General features: G+C 46.1%; 2 protein-coding genes across 3 annotated transcripts; both read right to left on the reverse strand.

The window, feature by feature from the left end:
• Positions 1-1443: 1443 nt before the first annotated feature.
• On the reverse strand, positions 1444-11319 carry FBXO4 (F-box protein 4). Its single transcript, XM_064140068.1, has 7 exons — positions 11104-11319; positions 10752-10987; positions 8952-9172; positions 8647-8722; positions 4524-4696; positions 3453-3628; positions 1444-2025 (listed from the first exon to the last, which is right to left on the reverse strand). The coding sequence occupies exons 1-7, from the start codon at positions 11317-11319 to the stop codon at positions 1936-1938; spliced, it is 1188 nt and encodes a 395-aa protein (XP_063996138.1). The 3' UTR covers positions 1444-1935.
• Positions 11319-15588, reverse strand: RIMOC1 (RAB7A interacting MON1-CCZ1 complex subunit 1). 2 transcript variants are annotated; one of them, XM_064140069.1, is made up of 6 exons: positions 15444-15588; positions 14809-14909; positions 14303-14449; positions 13108-13239; positions 12797-12911; positions 11319-11839 (listed from the first exon to the last, which is right to left on the reverse strand). In XM_064140069.1, the coding sequence occupies exons 1-6, from the start codon at positions 15550-15552 to the stop codon at positions 11550-11552; spliced, it is 894 nt and encodes a 297-aa protein (XP_063996139.1). In that variant the 5' UTR covers positions 15553-15588; the 3' UTR covers positions 11319-11549. The 2 variants fall into 2 exon arrangements, with proteins under 2 accessions (XP_063996139.1, XP_063996140.1); XM_064140070.1 differs by lacking the exon at positions 13108-13239 and having other exon boundaries at positions 11550-11839.
• Positions 15589-20831: the final 5243 nt, after the last annotated feature.

Genomic DNA, 20831 nt, shown 5'->3' on the forward strand with positions numbered 1-20831 from the left:
TAAGTTTGCAGATGACACCATGGTAGAAGCAGGTGTGGATCTGTTGGAGGATAGGAGGGCCCTACAGAGGAACCTGAGCAGGCTGGATGGGTGGGTAGAGGCAAATGGAATGAGATTTAACAAGGCCAAGTGCAGAGCCACAACAACAGCTACAGGGTGGAACAAAGTGGCTGGAGAGCAGTCAGGCAGAGAGGGACCTGGGGGGTACTGGTAGATAGTAGGCTGAAGATGAGGCAGCAGTGTGCCCAGGTGGCCAAGAGAGCCAATGGCATCCTGGCCTGCATCAGGAACAGTGTGGCCAGTAGGACAAGGGAGGTTATTCTGCCTCTGTACTCAGCACTGGTGAAGCCACACCTTGAGTGCTGTGTCCAGTTCTGGGCTCCTCAATTCAAGAGAGGTTTTGAGATACTGGAAGGTGTCCAGAGAAGAGAGACAAAGCTGGTGAGGAGAGGCTGAGGGAGCTGGGGGTGTGCAGCCTGTAAAAGAGGAGGCTCAAGGGTGACCTCATTGCTGTCTACAACTATCCAAGGGGAGGCTGTAGCCAGGTGGGGTTGGTCTCTTCTGCCAGGCAACCAGCAACAGAACAAGGAGACACAGCCTCAAGTTGTGCCAGGGGAGGTCTAGGCTGGATGTTAGGAGGAAGTTCTTCACAGAGAGAGTGATTGGCACTGGAATGGGCTGCCCAGGGAGGTGGTGGAGTCACCATCCCTTGGGGAGTTCAGGAAAAGCCTGGCTGAGGCACTTAGTGCCATGGTCTGGTTGATTGGCTAGGGCTGGGTGCTAGGTTGGACTGGATGATCTTGGATGGAATCCACCTGGTTGATTCTATGAAAATGTGTGTGTATATATATACACATTTTGATATATTTAACTCATACGTATTTATAAATATGTATCCTATACATATATGTGTATATATATATATATGTAAAACTGATATATTTATATATATAAATATATATTTTTTACATATACACACACACATATGTATATATCTATATACATGTATGTGTATATATACATATATGTATATATATGTAAGAGTTGGTATGTGTTTGATCAGAATTTACAACAGTCACTAGGTTGCCAGGGATAAGACCTGTGGAAAACAGGGCTTGCAACTGTGTGCATGAGCAGTAAGGGAAGATGTTAATTTAGAGATTGCAAAGTAAAACAGGAGCTCCATTCTCCTTAGTTTGGCCTTCTGAGACATCCTGGCCATATGTCACAGAATTCTGAACCCATACATACCAAGAATCTAGGTATCTGGGTTGGAGCAGCACCAGTCTTAGAATTAAAGAATCATAGAATCAACCAGGTTGGAAGAGACCTCCAACATCATCCAGTCCAACCTATCCCCCAGCCCTATCCAATCAACCAGACCATGGCACCAAGTGCCTCATCCAGGCTTTTCTTGAACACCTCCAGGGACGGTGACTCCACCACCTCCCTGGGCAGCCCATTCCAATGCCAATCACTCTCTCTGGCAACAACTTCCTCCTAACATCTAGCCTGCATGATAGTGCAGTTCCTGATGGGGACGCCCATCCAAGAAAAGTGCCTGCCGGCTCTGCGATCTACACATGTCAGGAGTATTGCTGGTTAATTGGATAGGATGATTATAACCTGCTCTTTGATCAACAGAATTACTTGGCATTGCTGTATCTTATTCACCACTGTAGTTTCCAGTGCATCTCCTAATTATTTTAGTACTTGAGCTATAACAAATTGCTGAAACTGTACCCAGAGAGGGGTACCCATGCGTGTGTGCACTTCCTGGATCCCAAAGAGCTCACTGGAACAATGTATATATGAGTTATATAGATATATATGCTTATTTGCCTTTTAAATCTCTCTGCTGCCAGGACTAGATTCACTCCTTCACCCCAACTGAATAACATCAGTCTCTGTACAATAAAGCAACGCACAGGCAGATTACTGTGCATTTTTACAATTTGCTTCTTCCAGAAGCCATTCAATTCCATTTACCAATCCAGCTAAAGTTGCAGCTATGGTGTCCTGCACCTGTAAAAAAAAAAAGGAAAAAAATATCAACAAACTAATGTACTAGGAAATAATAGGTAACCAGATCTAACAGCATTTTAGCATGATTCCATGTCTAAAGTTAAAAGTATTTACACCAAATCTCAATTTTTATCACTGATTTGAAGGTCTTTTAGACAAAAAAGAAAAGCTCCTGAAGTGTAAGGTACAAAAAGAAAACACTGCTCTTTAGAAATGGATTGTAAGAATTTTCCACTAGGAAAGTCTTTCGTTCTTTGTATCAAGGGGAATTTTTACTGCAATCATTCTATTGACTGTCCTGGAACATTATACTTTATGGATGAGAATCTACTTGGAACGTCGTCTTGTAAATGCTGCTAGCTTTAAAATTCAATGCAGATTATTAACTACCAGGTTTTAAAATGTATTATAAAGTGGCATATACAAGTGGCATGGTTTTTATAAAAAGCCTGTAAACATTTTCCTTATGATAATAAAGGAATTATCTCAAATCAGGATATTGTTTTTCTCATTCTTCAGCTACACACTACCACAAAAATAAGTTGCGTGTGGCTAAGCCATACTGATGTAAACTGTGCCTGCCAAGCAAAGAGAACAAGTTCAGGATGACATGTGCTAGGTAAAAAAATGATTTATCGAAGAATCAATATATCAAGAGGCAGTTAACACTCTCCTGGAATGGCAGAAAATTCTACCTAAGGTCTTAGGGAGTGACTCATAAAATTTAAATTCACTGGATCTTCCTTACTCCATTAAAACCAGCATTGCATCCTTGCTTACATTCTGTGTCCATATGATGCCTCCTGTATGTGCTCCTGAGCAAGCCACTTAGCTTCCCTGTTTTCACAGAATCAATCACAGAATGGTTTCGGTTGGAAGGGATCTCAAGGATCACCCCGTTCCAACTCCCACCATAGGCAGGGACACCGCCCACTAAAACAGATTTGCTCGAGGCCTCATCCAAGCTGGCCTTCAACACCTCCAGGGAGAGAGCAGCCACAACCTCCCTGGGCAACCTGTGCCAATGTCTCACCATCCACACTGTAAAGAACTTCTTCCTAACAGCCAGTTTCAATCTCCCGTCTGCCAGTTTAAACCCATTCCTCCTCGTCTTGTTATTACAAGACTTTGTAAACAGCCCCTCCACAGTCCTTCTGTAGCCCCCTTCAGATACTGGGAGGTCCCTTCAAGGTTTCTTCAAAGCCTTCTCTTCTCTAGGCTGAAGAGCCCCAGCTCTTGTAGCCTGTCCTCATATTCAGATGCTTCACCTTCCAGGGATCAGAAAAACAGAATTCTTCACTTGAGGAGGAGAGGTTATATTAGTGTTGAAAGCTGCACACTTGCTTAGGTAGGTACTGTTCAGGAACTACCATGAGCCTAAATTTAAGCCACAGAGAAATATAAAAGAAAAGTTTAAAAGCAAGTACCATCCAGGGCTGATGTATCAGACTTAGTTGCAACTGATGTGCCATGTAAACACACGGAATTCTCTTCACATCAGCGTGAGAGACACAAGACAGAACCAGCAGAGGTCTGTTCCCAGGTCCAAGGGCTGGATCGATCATGGCCAAAATGCGAGCCAGTTCCTCTTGACGATCATGCTCTAAGAAACAATTTTTAATAGATGAGATTTATGTATATGCAAATGCCAAGGAGAACCAGAGGGTGGGCGTAGGGGAGTGAGTGGGTCTGTTGACTTTTCAAAGACTTAAGATTTCAGAGATGAGGAAACAGAGGCCTGAAGACACATGGACATATCATCTAGCTCTGCTTATTGCAAGGCTGGATAATCCACACCCGCATCACAGAGATGTCTGCATCACACTTAGATGATATTTTAAGATCTCCATAGACTCTACAGGCAACCTTTTCCAGCCCTTAACATCAAAGGATTTTTCAAGTACCTTACAGAGATCACAGCTGCAAGAAGCCATTAAGACATAGTCACAACACTGCAGTCTACTGGACATATTTTTCTCCTTAGTATATTCCTTCACTTTTTTTTTACCTTTATCCCCTTTAAAACTGATAAACATGATGACAATTATAATATATATTCAGATTATGCTCTCATAGGACTATCCTGATTCAAACTGACTGCATCTTTCACTGCAGTTTTCCTGCTGAAGGTTCTGTCTCCAGTGTATGACATCAACATCATCAGTGCATATGAGGCTTCTGTCAGTACCCATGCCAGGGGTTTGGATCTTTGTTTCTTTGTTTTTTTAAACCTGGATTATTTTCCACACGTAACTTAAGACTGTAACCATATCAGTATCCATCATAAATGAAACAAAAGTACCATAAATCCCCTCAAATGGTATGAAGGAGCAAGGCTAGGCTAGGGACCTTCTTTGATTGGGTAAGTCATGAAGAAACAGCACTAACTAAGCACATTTTCAAAGAGTCAAAACAAAGATCTTCATGTCTTGCATACTCTTTGCAATCTTTTATGAACCCAGTCATTCACAAAATATGAATAAAGAGAAACCTCTTACTTTTATGGGATTCTGCATTAGCAACATAAATGAATCCATCAACTACTTCGCAGACCTTTTTCACTTGATCTATTACACTGTACTGCACAGCTTGCTGATTCCCTTGGTTCTCTTGGTAGAACATCTTATTCACAGCAACAGCTTGCTCCTCTCTTGCTCTCCTTCTTTCTGCACTGAAAGGTATTTCAATATTTCAGTATCAACATATCAGTAGTTAACAGCAGTTGATTGAGAATGCAGTAGTTCAGCATCCGAGAGAGGAGGAGAAAGAGGACAAGGGAGAGGAGGTGAGGGAGATGAGGCAAGGGAGAGGAGTGGGGAGAGTGAGGAGTGTTTCATCATTGAAACATGGTAGGACAGCTCCCACGACTGGAATGTTGCCATGGATGGCTCTGTACTGTTCAGGAAGGAGAGACCAGCAAAACGAGGTGGGGGAGTTGTCCTCTATGTGCAAGAGCAACTGAAATGTGCTGAGTTCTGTCCAAGGCAGGGGGCAGAGCAGGTTGAAAGCTTGTGGGTAAGAATTAGGGGATGTGGGAAAGGAGAAGAAATTGTTGTAGGAGTCTACTATAGACCACTAGACTACGAGGAAGACGTTGATGAGGCCTTCTACAGACAGGTGGAGGTAGCCTCTAGAGCTAACTCCTAGGTACTCATGGGAGACTTCAATCACCCTCATATTTGCTGGGAAGCTCACACAGCCAGGCACAGACAGTCCGAAAGGCTCTTTGCAGTGTATCAGTGATCCTGATGCAGGTAGTGGAGGAACCAACAAAGAGAGCTGCACTGCAGGACCTTGTATTAACTAACAAAGAGAGACTGGTTGAGGACATTAAGGTTGGGAACAGCCTCGGAGACAGTGATCATGACATGGTGGAGTTTAGTATTCTAAAGGGTAGAATCAGAGCAACAAGTAGAATTACAGCCCTGGACTTCTGCAGAGCTAACTTTATGCTCTTCAGGGACATGCTTGCAGAAATCCCACGGGATAAGGCTCTGGAGGGGAAAGAAGCCCAAGAAAGTTGGCTGATTTTTAAAGACCACTTCCTCCAAGCCCAGGCCAGGGGTGTTTCCCTGAGTAAAAAGTCAAGTAGCTGTGCTAGGAGACCTGCATGGTTGAACAAGGAGCTCCTGAAGGAAATCTCAGGGAAGAAGGAATCTTACAATTCATGGAAGAAGGGATTGGTCACTTGGGAGAACTGTAGAGGAGTAGTCAGGGCTTGCAGGAAAACAAGGAAGGCCAAAGCCCTGTTGGAGCTGAAGCTGTCAAAGGAAGTAAAACAGAACAAGAAGGGCTTCTTTAAATCCATCAGTAGAAAAAGGAAGCCCAGGGAAGGTGTGGAGGCACTACTGAATGAGAAGGCATTCTGAGAACTCAGGATGCAGAGAAGGCAGAGTTGCTGAATGCCTTCTTTGCTTCAGTCTTTGCACCTAAGGCTGAACTTCCCTGTGCACTCCAGACCCAGGATGAAGGAGAGGAAGCCTGGAGGAGGGAATGCTCCCCACTGGTCAGTGCAGACTGGGTGAGGGATCAGTTACACAAATGGGCCCTGATGAGATGCACTCAAGGGTGCCAAGAGAACTGGCTGATATTATTGCTCTGCCACTCTCCATCATCTCTTTGCCAAATCGTGGCAGACAGGAGAGGTGCCTGAGGACTGGAGCAGAGCCAATGGCACTCCAGTCTTCAAAAAGGGCAAGAAAGAGGTTCCAGGGAACTATAGACCACTCAGCCTCACCTCCATCCCTGGAAAAATGATGGAGCAGCTCCTGCTGGAGGGCATCTCAAGGCACTTGGAAGAGCAGAAGGTTATCAGGAGTAGTCTGCATGGATTTACCAAGGGGAAGTTGTGCTTAACTTACTTGATAGCATTTTATGATGCTACAACTGAATGGGTAGAGTCAGGGAAACCAGTGGATGTAGTCTACTTTGACCTTAGCAAGGCCTTTGACACCACCTCCCATGACATTTTAGTGAGTAAGCTGAGGAAGTGTGGGATGGAAGAGCAGACAGTGAGGTGGGTTAGGAACTGGTTACAAGACAGAGTTCAGAGGGTGGTGATCAGTGGTGTCAGGTCCAGCTGGAGAGCTGTGACTAGTGGTGTCCCCCAGGGATCAGTGCTGGGACTGGTCCTGTTCAACATCTTCACCAATGCCACTGATGAGAGCACAGATAGACAGAGTCTGCTCAGCAAGTTTGCTGATGACACCGAGCTGGGAGGCTTGGCTGAGACAGCTGGAGGCTGTGCTGCCACCCAGAGAGACCTGGACAGGCTGAGAGCTGGGCACAGAGGAACCAGATGAGGTTCAACAAGGACAAGTGCAGAGTCCTGCACCTGGGGAGGAATAACAAACTGCACCAATACAGGCTGGGAGGTGATCTGCTGGAGAGCAGCCCTGTGGAGAGGGACCTGGGGGTCCTGGTGGATAACAAGTTACCCATGGCACAGCAACGTGCCCTTGTGGCCAAGAAGGCCAATGGGATCCTGGGGTGGACTAGGAAGAGTGTGTCCAGCAGACCTAGGGAGGTTCTCCTTCCCCTCTATTCTGCCTTGGTGAGACCTCATCTTGAATACTGTGTTCTGTTTTGGGCTCCCCAGTTGAAGAGGGACAGGGATCTGCTGGAGAGGGTCCAGCGGAGGACTATGAGGATGATTAGGGGACAGCAGGGCATGGCTTATGATGAGAGGTTGAGGGAGCTGGGGCTGCTCAGTCTGGAGAAAAGGAGACTTAGAGGGGATTTGATAAATGTTTATAAGTATCTGAAGGCTGCCAGGAGAGGGGGGACAGGCTCTGCTCACTGCTCCCTGGGGCAGGACAGGGAGTAATGGGTGTAAGTTGCAGCACAGGAGGTTCCACCACAACACAAGGGGAACTTCTTTACTGTAAGGGTCACAGAGCACTGGCACAGGCTGCCCAGAGAGGTTGTGGAGTCTCCTCTGGAGACTTTCAAGGCCTGTCTGGATGTGTTCCTCTGTGATCTGTGTTAGATAGTATTGTCCTGCTCTGGCAGGGGGGTTGGAGTTGATGACCTCCTTGAGTCCCTTCCAACCCCTAATATCCTGTGATCCTGTGAGACGAAGACAGGAAGAGAGAGGGAGGGGAGAGAGGGAGAAAAAGAGCAGGAGAGACATAGAGACAAAGAAAATACATGCATTGAAGTTTCACTTTCTATAGTTATCCATTCATGTGAGTATACACATAAAAATCACGTAACTCAAGAAGAGAAATATTGAAGTGTTTGGTTGTTGGTTTTGCTTTGTTTTTTGTCTTGTTGAGGTTTTTGTTGTGGGGGGTGTGTGTGTATAGAACAAACCACAGAAAACCTCTGGTTGGAAGAAACCTCAAAGATCATCCAGTCCAACCTTTGACCCAGCACTGAAGGGTCAACACTAAACCACGTGCCTGAGCACCAGCTCCACAGCCTGTTTAAACATCTCCAGGGACAGTGACTCCACTGCTGCCCTGGGCAGAGCATTCCAGTGTTTGATAACCCTCTCTCTGAAGAAGTACTTCCTAGCATCCAGCCTGAACCTCCCCTGGTGCAGCTTGAAAGCATTTCCTCCTGTCCTGTCACTTGCCACCAAGAAGAGGCTGCTCCCTCCTGGCTCCAACATACCTTCAGGTAGTTGTAGAGAGCAATGAGGCCTCCACTCAGCCTCCTCTTCTCCAGACTGAATAGCCCCAGCTCCCTCAGATGCTCCATGTGGGCCATGTGCTACAAGCCCTTCAAGAGCCTATTTGTCCTCCTCTGAACATGCTCCAGAACCTCAATGTCCCTCTTGTAGGGAGAGGCCCAGAACTGAATGCAATACTCAAAGTGTGGCCTCACCAGTGCTGAGCATCGGTGGATGATCACCTCCCTGCTCCTGCTGGCTACAGTGACTCTCATACAAGCCAGGATGCCAGTGGCTTTCTTGTCCACCTGGGCACACTGCTGGCTCTTATTTAATCGACTGTCAACCAGAACCCCCAGGACTCTCTGACAGTCACAGCTTTCCAATGACACATCCCCAAGTCTGTAGCTTACCATGGGGTTGTTGTGACCCAGGTGTGGGACCTGGCACCTGGCCTTCATACAATTAGGCTTGGCCCATTGGAGTAACCTGTCCACCTGTCTTACCTGGTGGTTGAGTACAATGTCAAAATATTGAATTTTTGATTGTTATTAAACTGGAAACTGACTCCTGATCCAATTCCTACATGGAAAAAAAAAATAACATTGTGTAAATTCAATCATAATTTCACTCCACTACAACCTTATCTCAAATGTTCATTGCATTTATTTTTCTGAATACAAGAAGGTGAAGTATTTTAAGGTTTTTTTTATCATTATGCTACTGAGTTTCAAAGACAGAAAAAGCATCTCCATGTTTGTTTTTGTGTTCTGTGTATGATAAGAAGAAAGCAAAAAAAACCCAGGGTTACCATGAATTTGTCTTTGAGGTAGTCCAGCTACCAGCAGAATATCTGGGCATGTCATCATCTTTTGCACTAAGGAATTGTCCAGCTCCTCCAAACCTGGCCCAAACATAGCAAAGCGAGGCTCTGCCTGAGTGACCAGCGACTGCAAAAATGAAGTCACAGCCTCATACCGGGGACGGCTCGATTTCAAACTTCTTCTGTTCTGAGGACAGCTTTTCTTGTATCTGTGTAAAACAGGCACAACTAGAAATTAAACACAAATGAGGTATTAATCAAGCAACACAAAACTGATTCAGGTCTCACATTTCTCATGCTATGTTAATGGTACAATTCAAACGCAGGTCAAAAATTACGAACTGAGGGGTTCAAACACCAGTATAAAGCAGCTAAAAGCATCAGTCCCTTCAAGTACTGACTTTTTGGACCTCAGTACAGCTCCATCCATTGATCCTGCAGATGACTTTGAAAAAATACAACAAAACTTTGCCCAGTCTCACTGGACACTCGGTATTAACAAAATAGCATCATAGGAAAGTCAGGTATTACATGAATTCACATATATGAAAAATGTAAGACAAGAGGGCAGTTCAAATTTTAGACTGCTCATGTGTTTTTAAATATGAAACTTTAACTCCACCTGAAATTGACCATCTCCCCTATAGGCACAGAGAATGCATGCTGTGAACACAGACAGGTGTTGTCTGCTCATTTGATGCAGAGGCACGAAAAGACTTTGGTGATCAAGGGAAAGAAGTACTTCATAGTCAAAGAAATGACAGACATCCTTGAGAACCAGCTTCAGGCTTTTCTTCTGTGGTCATGGTGGGCTGCTTCTAGACAAATCATTCTAGGGAACCATTAAACATGTGTCCCCTATACTCAAACTGAAATGCTAACCCCTCACATCCTGTGATTCTGTGAGATCAGCAAAACCATGAGTGCTCACAGACACAAAGGAAATCAGTGACAGGTGGTATCAAATAGGTGGTGATGCTCTGAAGTATTCAGACCTGAAATGGTTTAAATCCAATGTTCAAAACCAGGAGATATTTTGCACTTCAAATCCTGGGTGTGTCTTTCCTGTCTGTAAAACGAGGATAAAGGCCACAGAGATGGTAGCTTTTTGCACTTATGAGGAAGCAGCTTCATGAAACCACCTTCTGAAACTTTGAGTAATAATTTTAAAAAAAAGCTGCAAATTAAATGGATTTGAACAAAATATAAATAAAAATTCCATATTAACCTGTTCTTTTAAGAGTGCTTCTCAGTCATTTAAACACATCATGAGTGTCTCTATGCTTTCCAACTGCACGAGCTGAAACCACCACCTTTGTCTTAAAGGCCTTTGACCATCACAGTTAAAGCAATACTACTTGCTCTTGTGCACACTCAAAAAACCCTTTCTTTCCTAGGCCTCTCAGGTAAGATGAAAAAAAAACAAACACCAAAGACACATTCTATTTATTGTAGTTTGAAAACTTATCAGTACTTTTATTAAAGTAAGAAGTAATCTGTTCATTGTGCTGAGAGCAAAGGACACATTTTTACCAAGATCACCAGTATGCAGAGATTGCTGTACTTCCGTGACACAGGAGACCTGCAGTTTACTAAATACTTTGATTTGTAACAATAGTTCTTTTACAGAAACATCTGACCAAACTGTCATTCCCAAATAAAAACAAGACTTGAGACACACTAAAATATAAGCAGCTGCTTACAGCAGTTACTGCTATACACATAAACCATGCCTGTAGGCTGAATACTAATGCTGAACAGGCTGTAAGAGAATTTGAAGATACTTACATTGCCATGTAATCATACAGCTCATTATCGCTGACCTCTGAAAAGGCTTTGTTAAATATCTCCACATCTGGGAGCGATTTCCAGTCAATGGATGTCCAAAAGGGGAGATCCCTCATGAGAAAATACCTCCACAACAACGGATCTTGTACAGCTGCCCTCCAGTAACAACTCGTGCTTCCCAAATGGCACAAATCTTGGGGTGAAAGGAAGGACATGATGTGCAGCTGCACATCAATCTGAAAACAGTCGAGAGCAGCGGTTTAACGACTCAGGAACTGTGCAGCAAGAGGCAAGCAGCGGGATGCCCGAGCGCCTTTCCCACCGCGCCTCCCTGCGAGAGGGCCCCACGCACCGGCAGTATCTGCAGGGTGATCACTTCCTCTGCGTCCTCTGGGCGCGCTGGAGGCAGGGGACCTGCAAAGGGGTCAGTACCACCGCGTTCTCGGGGCCCCCGCATCCAGCGCTCCCGGAGCAGACGGAGACGACCCAGCACCGCAGCCTCCAAACCGCCCCGCTCCTCCGCTGCGCTGGCCGACATGTTGGTGAGCTCCGTGGCCGCTCCCCGCATCCAGTGCGCCGGCGCTCATGGAAGAGGCTGGGCGGAGAGAGAGCCAAGTCATCCCCGGCGTGAGGCAGGTGGGGCTTCCTTACAGAAAAGCTTCGTTACACTTCCGACTTGTGTTCTAAAAGCTTTTCGAATGCAAATCCTTCTGAGAAGAAGACCGAAGCAAAGACTGTGTCCCTGAGCGTGCTCCCGGAGCAAAAGGAGTCTTCCAGCGATAGCCAAAGTGGTGCATTTTATTTGTGGGATCCCACGAAACAGCACAACATTTGTTTTGCAGTTGTTGTGTTCCACCCTTGGCCTTTCAGAGGTCCCTCACATACAGCCACGTACTTTTTTAACATGTTTTTTCCCGTTTCTCGGAAATCCAGCGATGTGCTCTGTAACCCACAGCCCGGGTCACTGTCGGACACAAAACCTACAGTCTCAAGGCCTTCCTGCTTCGCTTCTCCGCAGTGCTGCAGTCCCCAGTAGCACATTTCTCCACTGTACATCATCGCGAGTAAGTGAGTGTCACTAAATACACCTGCAAAAATAATTTAGATCAAGTGCTTTATTAGTCCTAAACAAGTATATGGCTTGTTAACATGTTTGGGTTTTTGTCAGTGATAACTGGGGGAAAAAAAAACCCAACGGCAGTGCAAGCCTACTGAAGTCTCCACAAAACCAAATTTTAGCTGTAAAATGACTGACACGACCCACAAGAGAACCTGGATCAAGGCCTTGCTCATTACTCTATCCTTTTGTCTCTCCATAATGCTAAAATCTTTAAGATTGCCACATAAAAAATATTCTGATGTGTATATATATATATGTGTATGCCTATTTATATTAGAAAATTTCAGTATTTCTCTACAATCTATTGACTGCAGGCATGATTAAATGTAGTTGTATCAGAATACCTCTGTGTCTCCCAGAATTTAGGCTGGGAAGAAGATGCTACTTCAGTATTCTTTGAAATTAACCACCAGCAGCTTTAGTACCTGAATAGAAAGCAACATGTGTGTTCACTAAAATCAAATAGGGTTCCACTGAATCACTGTACAAATCAGCCACTGAACTTAAGCTTTGTCCTGTGGAGTTCAACTGGAGCAACACTATGTCCAAATTAAATTAAGCAAGAAGGTGCTCAATCCAGAGCAGAGCTGGTTTTCAGTGTGTACAGCACTGACATCACACCCTCAGCACCAGCTTAAAAATCCCCTCCTGCTTTATCACTCTACCTGTGTCACACAGATGCTCATGTAATGCAACTTACAGAGAGCTACATAAAGTGGAGACAGAATAAAAGTTTGCCAAATGTAACCAATTCTGCAGGCTGCCTGCTTATCTTTGTCATCTTTTTCGTTATTGTTACTCTAAAATGCGACAGGTTTTGAATATGAATGAAGACAAACAAAAATAACCAATAATCCCAATAATGAGAGCAGTTGTTAAGAAAAGTGGGTTGTAGGGTTTTTGGACTTCTGTTTTTTTTGTTTACCTTCATTGAGTAATCTAGCTGTGTCTTTATCGTGAGGTGAGACATCTTCGTTTAGCTGCACAGGGCATCTAAAGCTAAGCATCTTCATCAAGTAATTAACTCCATCATTAAGACACTGAATAAAGTTAAAAAAGAAAGGGGAAAAAAACCCCAACTTTAGTTTATTAAGTTCAATGTAATTTGATGATAGTCAGTCTTGCAATGAAATTTTCCAAAACCCCTAAAAGGCAGAAAACAATCTGTACTTTGATAGAGAAGCCAAACTTCAGAACTGTATTCTCATGCACATAGAACTTTTTTATTTCCTTTACCTTTTTAAATACAGCAATGTTTTCTCGTAGCCACTCACTCCTTTCTTTTGCTGTATGACAATACATGTAAAGCAGGGCTCCTTTTCTCCAGTAAAGACATTCTAACAACTCTGCACCAAGGATACTGATGGTCTGAAACAAAATCCAACAAAATCGGGTAACCTGAAAGTAAACCTGAACTATGCAGGTGCACACTTACACATGAAAACAGTGTTACGGTATTAAGTACTTAACTTTATAGAGTCTGTACTTTAAGCCACAGCCACAAGCTTAATAATTCAGATTTAAACTGCCAAAAGGACAAGGAATGGTGAAAAGTCAGCAAGAATAATTCTGAGTTGGAGACAAGCCATTTAAAAAAATATTTTTAAGAATCATTATTTAAATACAATTAAGACTTGAAAATTTTCCAAAAGGCCACAGAATCATAGAACCAACCAGGTTGGAAGAGACCTCCAAGATAGAACCATCATAGAATCATAGAACCAATCAAGTTCTAAGAGACCTCCAAGACAGAACCATCACAGAATCATAGAACCAATCAGGTTGTAAGAGACCTCCAAGATAGAACCATCACAGAATCAGAGAACCAACCAGGTTAGAAGAGACCTCCAAGATAGAACCATCACAGAATCATAGAACCAACCAGGTTGGAAGAGACCTCCAAGATCATCCAGTCCAACCTAGCACCCAGCCCTAGCCAGTCAACTAGACCATGGCACCAAGTGCCTCATCCAATCTTTTCTTGAACACCTTCAAAGGCAGCAACTCCACCACCTCCCTGGGCAGCCCATTCCAGTGCCAATCACTCTCTCTGCCAACAACTTCCTCCTAATATCCAGCCTAGACCTTTCCAAGCACAACTTGAGACTGTCCCTTTGTTCTGTTGCTGGTTGCCTGGGAGAAGAGACCAACCCCACCTGGCTACAGCCTCCCTTCAGGGAGTTGTAGACAGCAATGAGGTCACCCCTGAGCTTCCTTTTCTCCAGGCTGCACACCCGCAGCTTCCTCAGCCTTTCCTCACAGAGCTGTGCTCCAGGCCTCTCACCAGCTTCCTTGGCCTTCTCTGGACATGTTCCAGTATCTCAACATCTCTCCTGAATTGAGGGGCCCAGATTCTGCCCATCAAATAGACAAATACGTCTTTTTTTTTAAATAATGAAATAATTAATTCTCTAGCTGAATAAGTACTCACTTCTTCATTCATGTTGCATTCCCTCCATAAGTCTTCTGGTTCTGAAAGGGTACAAATAAGTTCTTTCACTTTCTGCAAGGAAGATTCTTCTGGAAAATCTTCATCCACGAGCTGGTTTTCCTCAAAATATGTAATGTCTAAGACAGCCTATGAAGACAAGGTACACAATGTGAAAAGTGCTTCCAGCAAAATAACCATATGGTGATGCACAGCAACACACAAGCTTATCACAGCTCACACAGAAATTTTAAGGTATTAGCATTTAGTTTACAAAAGCTGCAAGTTTTAAGTGTTCTATGAGTGCTGATAGTTAATGCACACTCAAAACTCTGCCATTACAGCACCATTATCAATTCTAAACCATTTTCTAATCCAGGTAAGCATAGCCCTGCACCTCACTGACGTTCACCACAAACGCACAGCAGAGATCTCTTCGCCAGGCTTTTCTACACACCCAGCTCTCTTCCATACCCTTGGCACAGACTTTCTTGCTTTAAACACACTACCTGTGTATACTGCTGCAAAAGCATGGACGGATGTCCTTTCCCATTGTTACAGAAGTCCTTCAATTTCTCCAGAGTAGCTGAGCCCTTTGCTAAGAAGGTATCTAAAGGAAAAAACAGAATGCTCCTTTAGCACTGGAAAGCATCCAGCAACATCCTCGCTTACTCTCTCTTTTCACCTCATCTGGTTTTATCCACCTTCAGGATCTACAAGAGAAGGTAAGTGATGGCAGCATTTAAGCTGGTCCTTTCACGGCTAAATTAAAGGCATTCACTGTTGTGCTGTGATGTTTCAAAACCACTTCCACGTACTGCATTGGTGAATATGTCATACACCAACAACGGAACCTGCTGACACGCAGGGAAGCATTTTGGGCCCCTGCCGTCCTGCTTCACAACAGTGTCTCCGGTCGGAGCGTGTGGACAGAAGCCTGAGCCAGCACCAGCTCCCGGGAAGAGTCTGTTTTCGGGGAAAACGAGAAGCAGAGCAACAGTTCCCAAGCCGCCGGGGGCCTGCTGCCCGAGGCCCGCTCCCGCAGCCCGCAGAACGCCGGCGCCACGGCACCAGAGGGCGGAGCGGGCACTCGGGAGCGCCGGGGAGCGCCCAGCCCTGTCCCCTCCCTCCTGCGGCCTCTCACCGTCACCGCCCGCTACGCTCAGCGCCGCCAGCCGCCGGCCAAGCGTCGCCAGCCGCCGCTGCAGAGGGAGCTCCACACCCCCGGGCTCCACAGCCCCAGCTTCCGCCATGGCCGGCCCGGAGCAGCGTGACGGGGAGGGGCAGGCGGCTGGCGGCGCCGGCTGCTGGGCGGGGGCCGCGGGGGCGAGAGGTGCGCAGGCGCAGCAGCCGCAGGCGCGGGCGCGCAGGGAGCCTGTCGGCGGTGTGCGGCGCCTGCGCCGCCGGGGCACGGCGAGGGTGCAGTGGCTTGGCGGAGGGGCTGCATAAGGCAGCGTGCGATCACTGCGATCTGGTGCCGGCTGGGCCTGCTACTTCAACAGAGCAAGCCATATGCACTCTGAAGGCTGGGACTTCAACTTTAATTTAAGCTGGCAGAGGGGAGGTTTAAACTAGGCGTTAGGAAGAAGTGCTTTGCAGTGAGGGTGGTGAGACACTGGCACAGGTTGCCCAGGGAGGTTGTGGCTACTCCCTCCCTGGAGGTGTTCAAGGCCAGGTTGGATGAGGCCTTGAGCAACCTGTTCTAGCGGTAGGTGTCCCTGCCTTTGTAGGGTCTTGGAACTGGATGAGCTTTGATTCCCCCTTCCAACCTAAACCATTCTGCTTCTGTGGCTTTGAAGCCGTTCTGTACCACTTCTGCAGATCTGTATCAGGGTCCTTAGGGCGAGTCCTTTGCATGTCCCTGTGTTGCCAACATCAAGCACTACCTGCAGCCTCAGTGTGAAGTAGGTGGTGTGCAGAAGTGCATGGAAATGAATGCTGAAAACAGTGGGGTTCTTCAAGACACAAACGATTTTCTTAATTTATGTTCACTGGGGAGGGTGGGGGGTTGGTTAATTACAGTTTGGTACTGGATTACTTAATACACAGCAGCCTTTGACACTGTCTGCCACAAGAAGCTCCTGGCCAAGCTGGCAGCTCCTGGCTTGGACAGATTGACCCTGTGATGGATCAAGAACTGGCTGGATGGCAGAGCCCAGAGAGTGGTGGTGAATGGTGCCACATCCAGCTGGCAGCTGTCACTAGTGGTGTGCCCCAGGGATCAGTGCTGGGCCCAGTCCTGTTCAATATCTTTACTGATCATCTGGACGAGGGGATTGAGTCCAGCATCAGTAAGTTTGCAGATGACACCAAGCTAGGAGCAGGTGTGGATCTGTTGGAAGGTAGGAGAGCCCTGCAGAGGGACCTGGCCAGGCTGGATGGGTGGGCAGAGGCCAATGGGATGAGATTGAACAAGGCCAAGTGCAGGGTTCTGCGCTTTGGCCACAATAACCCCAAGCAGGGCTACAGGCTGGGGACTGAGTGGCTGAGAGCAGCCAGGAAGAAAGAGACCTGGGGGTATTGGTGCATTGTAGCTGAAGATGAGTGAGCAGTGTGCCCAGGTGGCCAAGAGGCCTGCATCAGGAACAGTGTGGCCAGTAGGACAAGGGAGGTTATTCTTCCCCTGTATTCAACACTGGTCAGCCACACCTTGAGTACTGTGTCCAGTTCTGGTCTCCTCAATTCAAGAGAGATGTTGAGGTACTGGAACATGTCCAGAGAAGGCCAACAAAGCTGGTGAGGGTCCTGGAACACAAACCCTGTGAGGAGAGGCTGAGGGAGCTGGGGGTGTTTAGCCTGGAGACAAGGAGACTCAGGGCAGACCTCATTGCTGTCTACAACTACCTGAAGGGAGGCTGTAGCCAGGTGGGGTTGGTCTCTTCTGCCAGGCAACCAGCAACAGAACAAGGGGACACAGTCTCAAGTTGTGCCAGGGCACGTCTAGGCTGGATGCTAGGAGGAAGTTGTTGTCAGAGAGAGTGATTGGCATTGGAATGGGCTGCCCAGGGAGGTGGTGGAGTCACTGTCCCTGGAGGTGTTCAAGAAAAGACTGGATGAGGCACTTGGTGCCATGGTCTGGTTGACTGGCTAGGGATGGGTGCTAGGTTGGATTGGATGATGTCGGAAGTCTCTTCCAACCTGGTTGATACTATGATAACTCTAGAATTGAAGTTTAATCATGTTGAAACTGCTTAGCTTTGGTTGGAGGAATGAGACCTGTGCTCACAAGTTTTTTTGCAAACTTTAAATAGAAGGTTTCATGAAATTCAGGAGTTCTAAAAGACTTATGTTTATGAGGGCAATATTGGACCAAAATCTCACTGCTATGGGCAGCAAATCATAGAATGCCTTGGGTTGGAAGGAACTTTTAAAAGTCATCTAGTCTGGTCCCCCTGCAGTGAGCAGGTGTGCCTTCTCCTAGACCAGGTTGCTCAGAGCCTAATCCAATGTGGCCTTACGTGTTTGCAGGGGAGAGGCATCTAGCACCTTCCTGGGTATCTGTGGGTAAGGTCTTGATGCCTGTTTGCCTCAGAGCCTCAGGACTCTTACTAGAACTGTTCGACAATGTTAACGTTCACATTGTTTCTTTCCAGTGTCTCAATACGGAATTCTACTGACAAAGGATCTGAATGTTAAAATAATTAGTAGACTGGATTTATTAAAGTGACAGATCAAACAAATTTGGCATTGCTAATCATAAATGCACTGCGGTGGAGGGGCAGCAGCCCCAAAACTGAGGCTTCTCTATGCCTCTACATGCCTGGACATATTTTTTCTGCCAGGGACCTATGGCAGTAAATAGGTTGTGTAACAAACACACGCCCAGTCCGTGTACCCCTGGGGTCTGTCCAGGTGATCTCCTATTGGGAGGGTCCAGGCAAACACCTACTGCCTATTAAGGTAAGGTTTGGGCTTACTGCCAACCTGATTGGTCACTTTAGATGGCCAAATGAGCCACAAATCTAGGCTCAGAGTCTATAAAGAGGGGTGCAAAGGTGCACCACGTGTTCAGAAGTTCAGAGCATTCAGAGCATTCAGAGCATCCAGACTCAGAGGATCAAGCTCAGCTCTCTGATTCACATAGCAGCACTGACCTGCTTGCATGGCCTAGACACAGAGTTGGGCCCTTACTCTCTTGCAAACATTACTGAGGCTCAGCCCTCTTGCATTGATCTCAAGGCACAGTTAAGCTCTCTGTGAACCCTTTGAGAAGCAGAGTGCCTGCACGCCTGCACTTCATACATATATGGGGAGCTGAGAGCCCCTGCCTAAGCCTAGAGCAGCCGCACACACTGGCTGCTATCCTGCATTTATCTATGGAGCTCAAGTCTCCCTGCAGCCTGGCATATACTGCTTGCCAGCTGTCCTGTAAGCCTGGAAAATTCTAGGCTCAGCAGACCCTTTCAGACTGTCTGCTGACCTACAGACACAGTCTGCTAGCTGTACAGACGATCGTGTCAGAAGCTACATGAACAAATCCTCCTCCCGCACCTGGAAATCCTGCCAGCTGATCATCCCTGGACACGGTATCCAGAAGCAGCAGCACCAAGGCAGAGACCACTTCACCCCAGGAGAGAAGGTCAGAGAAATCCTGTTTACCCCAGAGACTGGGAACACTTATCATTGTCCTGCAAGCCGGGACAGATTCCAGCTTCACCAAGACCCAAATACTGGGCACACACTGTGACATAATCCCGGGAGGGTGATTAATGATTAATACTTAAGAGCAACACATTTAAGCAAGCTTTAATTCCTTTGCAATATAAGTTACCTCTGTCTTAACAGCAGACACAGTTTCAGCCCTTGCTGGGCAAACAGTATAGTTGTTAAGAGGCATTAAGCCTAAGAGAATCTTTCTCTCTGTCTCTAGTTGTTGATAATTTGATATTTCCATTTAATAATCCAATCCCTGTAAATATATCCCAAGCTGTTTTCATAACTTTGCACATAACCAACCTGATTTCATAGTGGTTGGGGGTGGTACCAATTTGTAAATATTAATTTTAATAAAAAAATTTAAAAAAAATACTGCCTCAAATTAATTTCTCACCTCCCCCTAACAGAGGAGGAATAAGAGAAATCCCCTCCACGACATGCACTGGCTGCAAGTGATTGAGCTGAAGTTCATAAAGCCACTGTCTATGTTTGTGTTCTGTTTTTTATGTGTCTCAGCAAACTTATAAGTGGAATAGACATCACCTTTGTTTTCACATCTTGTAGTTTAATTTATCATTATAATATTCCAATTAACCTCAAACCAGCACACATCCAACAAAGTTGGAGGTGCAGAGCTTTGCAAAAGTGCTAATTAAAAAGCCCAGAAATGCAGGCAAAGTTAAGCTGTATGCTGAATGTGCAATTCATACCAAGGAAGTGTCTCTGTCTTGTGTCGAGGGAAAGGAATGCAGCCCGCCAACTCCCATCCTCTCTGCTAAATCCCCTGTCTTTCCCCCTAGATATGGTCTTCTTGTGTTTTTTTTAATACCATAACTCCACTTGTCTCTCCCTTCTAGGTGACATTTAGCATGATTTGGGTAGGAGAAGAGATGAGTAACATAGTCATACATGTTTAGCATGTACTTCATTTGGATTATTATCATGCTGAGGGGTGTTAACTTCAATATTAAAATTACAGTTAATTAGGCAAAGGTCTTCACGTGGGCATTATAGCATTTGAAGTATGTTTAGAAGCAGCATGTTTTTTATGTTACCCTTACTTCAGTAGATGCAGCTGAAATGGGGCAGGATTCTCTTCACCAGCCTCTCTCCTTTAGCCATTTGTCAGACCAGCTTCACAAATCTTCATTGCAGAAGATAATACAAACATCTCTTGGTTGTAAGCATCTCACCTTCCTCCTGAAATGCACTAGATTAACCTGCATACCTATCCCATCATTAGCTAGGCCACACCCAAAGAGTGTCTGTCAATGGCTCCATGTTCAAGTGGATGCTAGTGACAAACGGAGTCCCTCAGAGATCAGTCCCAGAACCAGTCCTGTTCAACATCTTTGTTGGTGCTGTGGACAGGGGCATTGAATGCACCCTTAGCAAGCTTGCCGATGACACCAAGCTATGTGGTGCAGCAGACAGGCTGGAGAGCAGGGATCCATCCAGAGGGAGCTGGACAGGCTGGAGAGGTGGGCACAAGCCAACCTCAAGAGGTTCAACAAGACCAAGTGCAAGGTCCTGCATCTGAGTTGAGGCAATCCCAAGCACAACTGCAGGCTGGGCAGTGAGTGGCTGGAGAGCAGCCCTGAGGAGAGGGACTTGGGTGTGCTGGTGGACGAGAAGCTCAGCATGAGCCAGCAGTGTGCACTTGCAGCCTGAAGGGCCAATCAGGACCTGGGCTGCATCAGGAGAAGTGTGGCCAGCAGGTCAAGGGAGGTGATTCTCCCCCTCTACTGCACTCTGGTAAGACAACACCTGCAGAACTGCATCCAGTTCTGGAGTCCCTATTACAGGAGGGATGTGGAGATGCTGGAGTGTGTCCAGAGAAGGGCCACTGGGATGCTCAGAGGGCTGCAGCAGCTCT

This window comes from Pogoniulus pusillus, chromosome Z (genome assembly GCF_015220805.1).
Source record: "Pogoniulus pusillus isolate bPogPus1 chromosome Z, bPogPus1.pri, whole genome shotgun sequence".
Lineage (NCBI taxonomy): Eukaryota > Metazoa > Chordata > Aves > Piciformes > Lybiidae > Pogoniulus > Pogoniulus pusillus.

Coding starts and splice junctions, on each gene's coding strand:
- RIMOC1 (XM_064140069.1), bottom strand. CDS start 15,552: ATGGCGGAAGCTGGGGCTGTGGAGCCCGGGGGTGTGGAGCTCCCTCTG. Junction 13,240..14,302: donor AATGCAACATGAATGAAGAA/GTGAGTACTTAT, acceptor ATTTTGTTTCAG/ACCATCAGTATCCTTGGTGC. Junction 12,912..13,107: donor ACATTGCTGTATTTAAAAAG/GTAAAGGAAATA, acceptor AACTTTATTCAG/TGTCTTAATGATGGAGTTAA.
- FBXO4 (XM_064140068.1), bottom strand. CDS start 11,319: ATGCGGGGAGCGGCCACGGAGCTCACCAACATGTCGGCCAGCGCAGCG. Junction 8,723..8,951: donor ACCTCAAAGACAAATTCATG/GTAACCCTGGGT, acceptor TTTTCCATGTAG/GAATTGGATCAGGAGTCAGT. Junction 3,629..4,523: donor TAATGCAGAATCCCATAAAA/GTAAGAGGTTTC, acceptor ATTGTTTCTTAG/AGCATGATCGTCAAGAGGAA.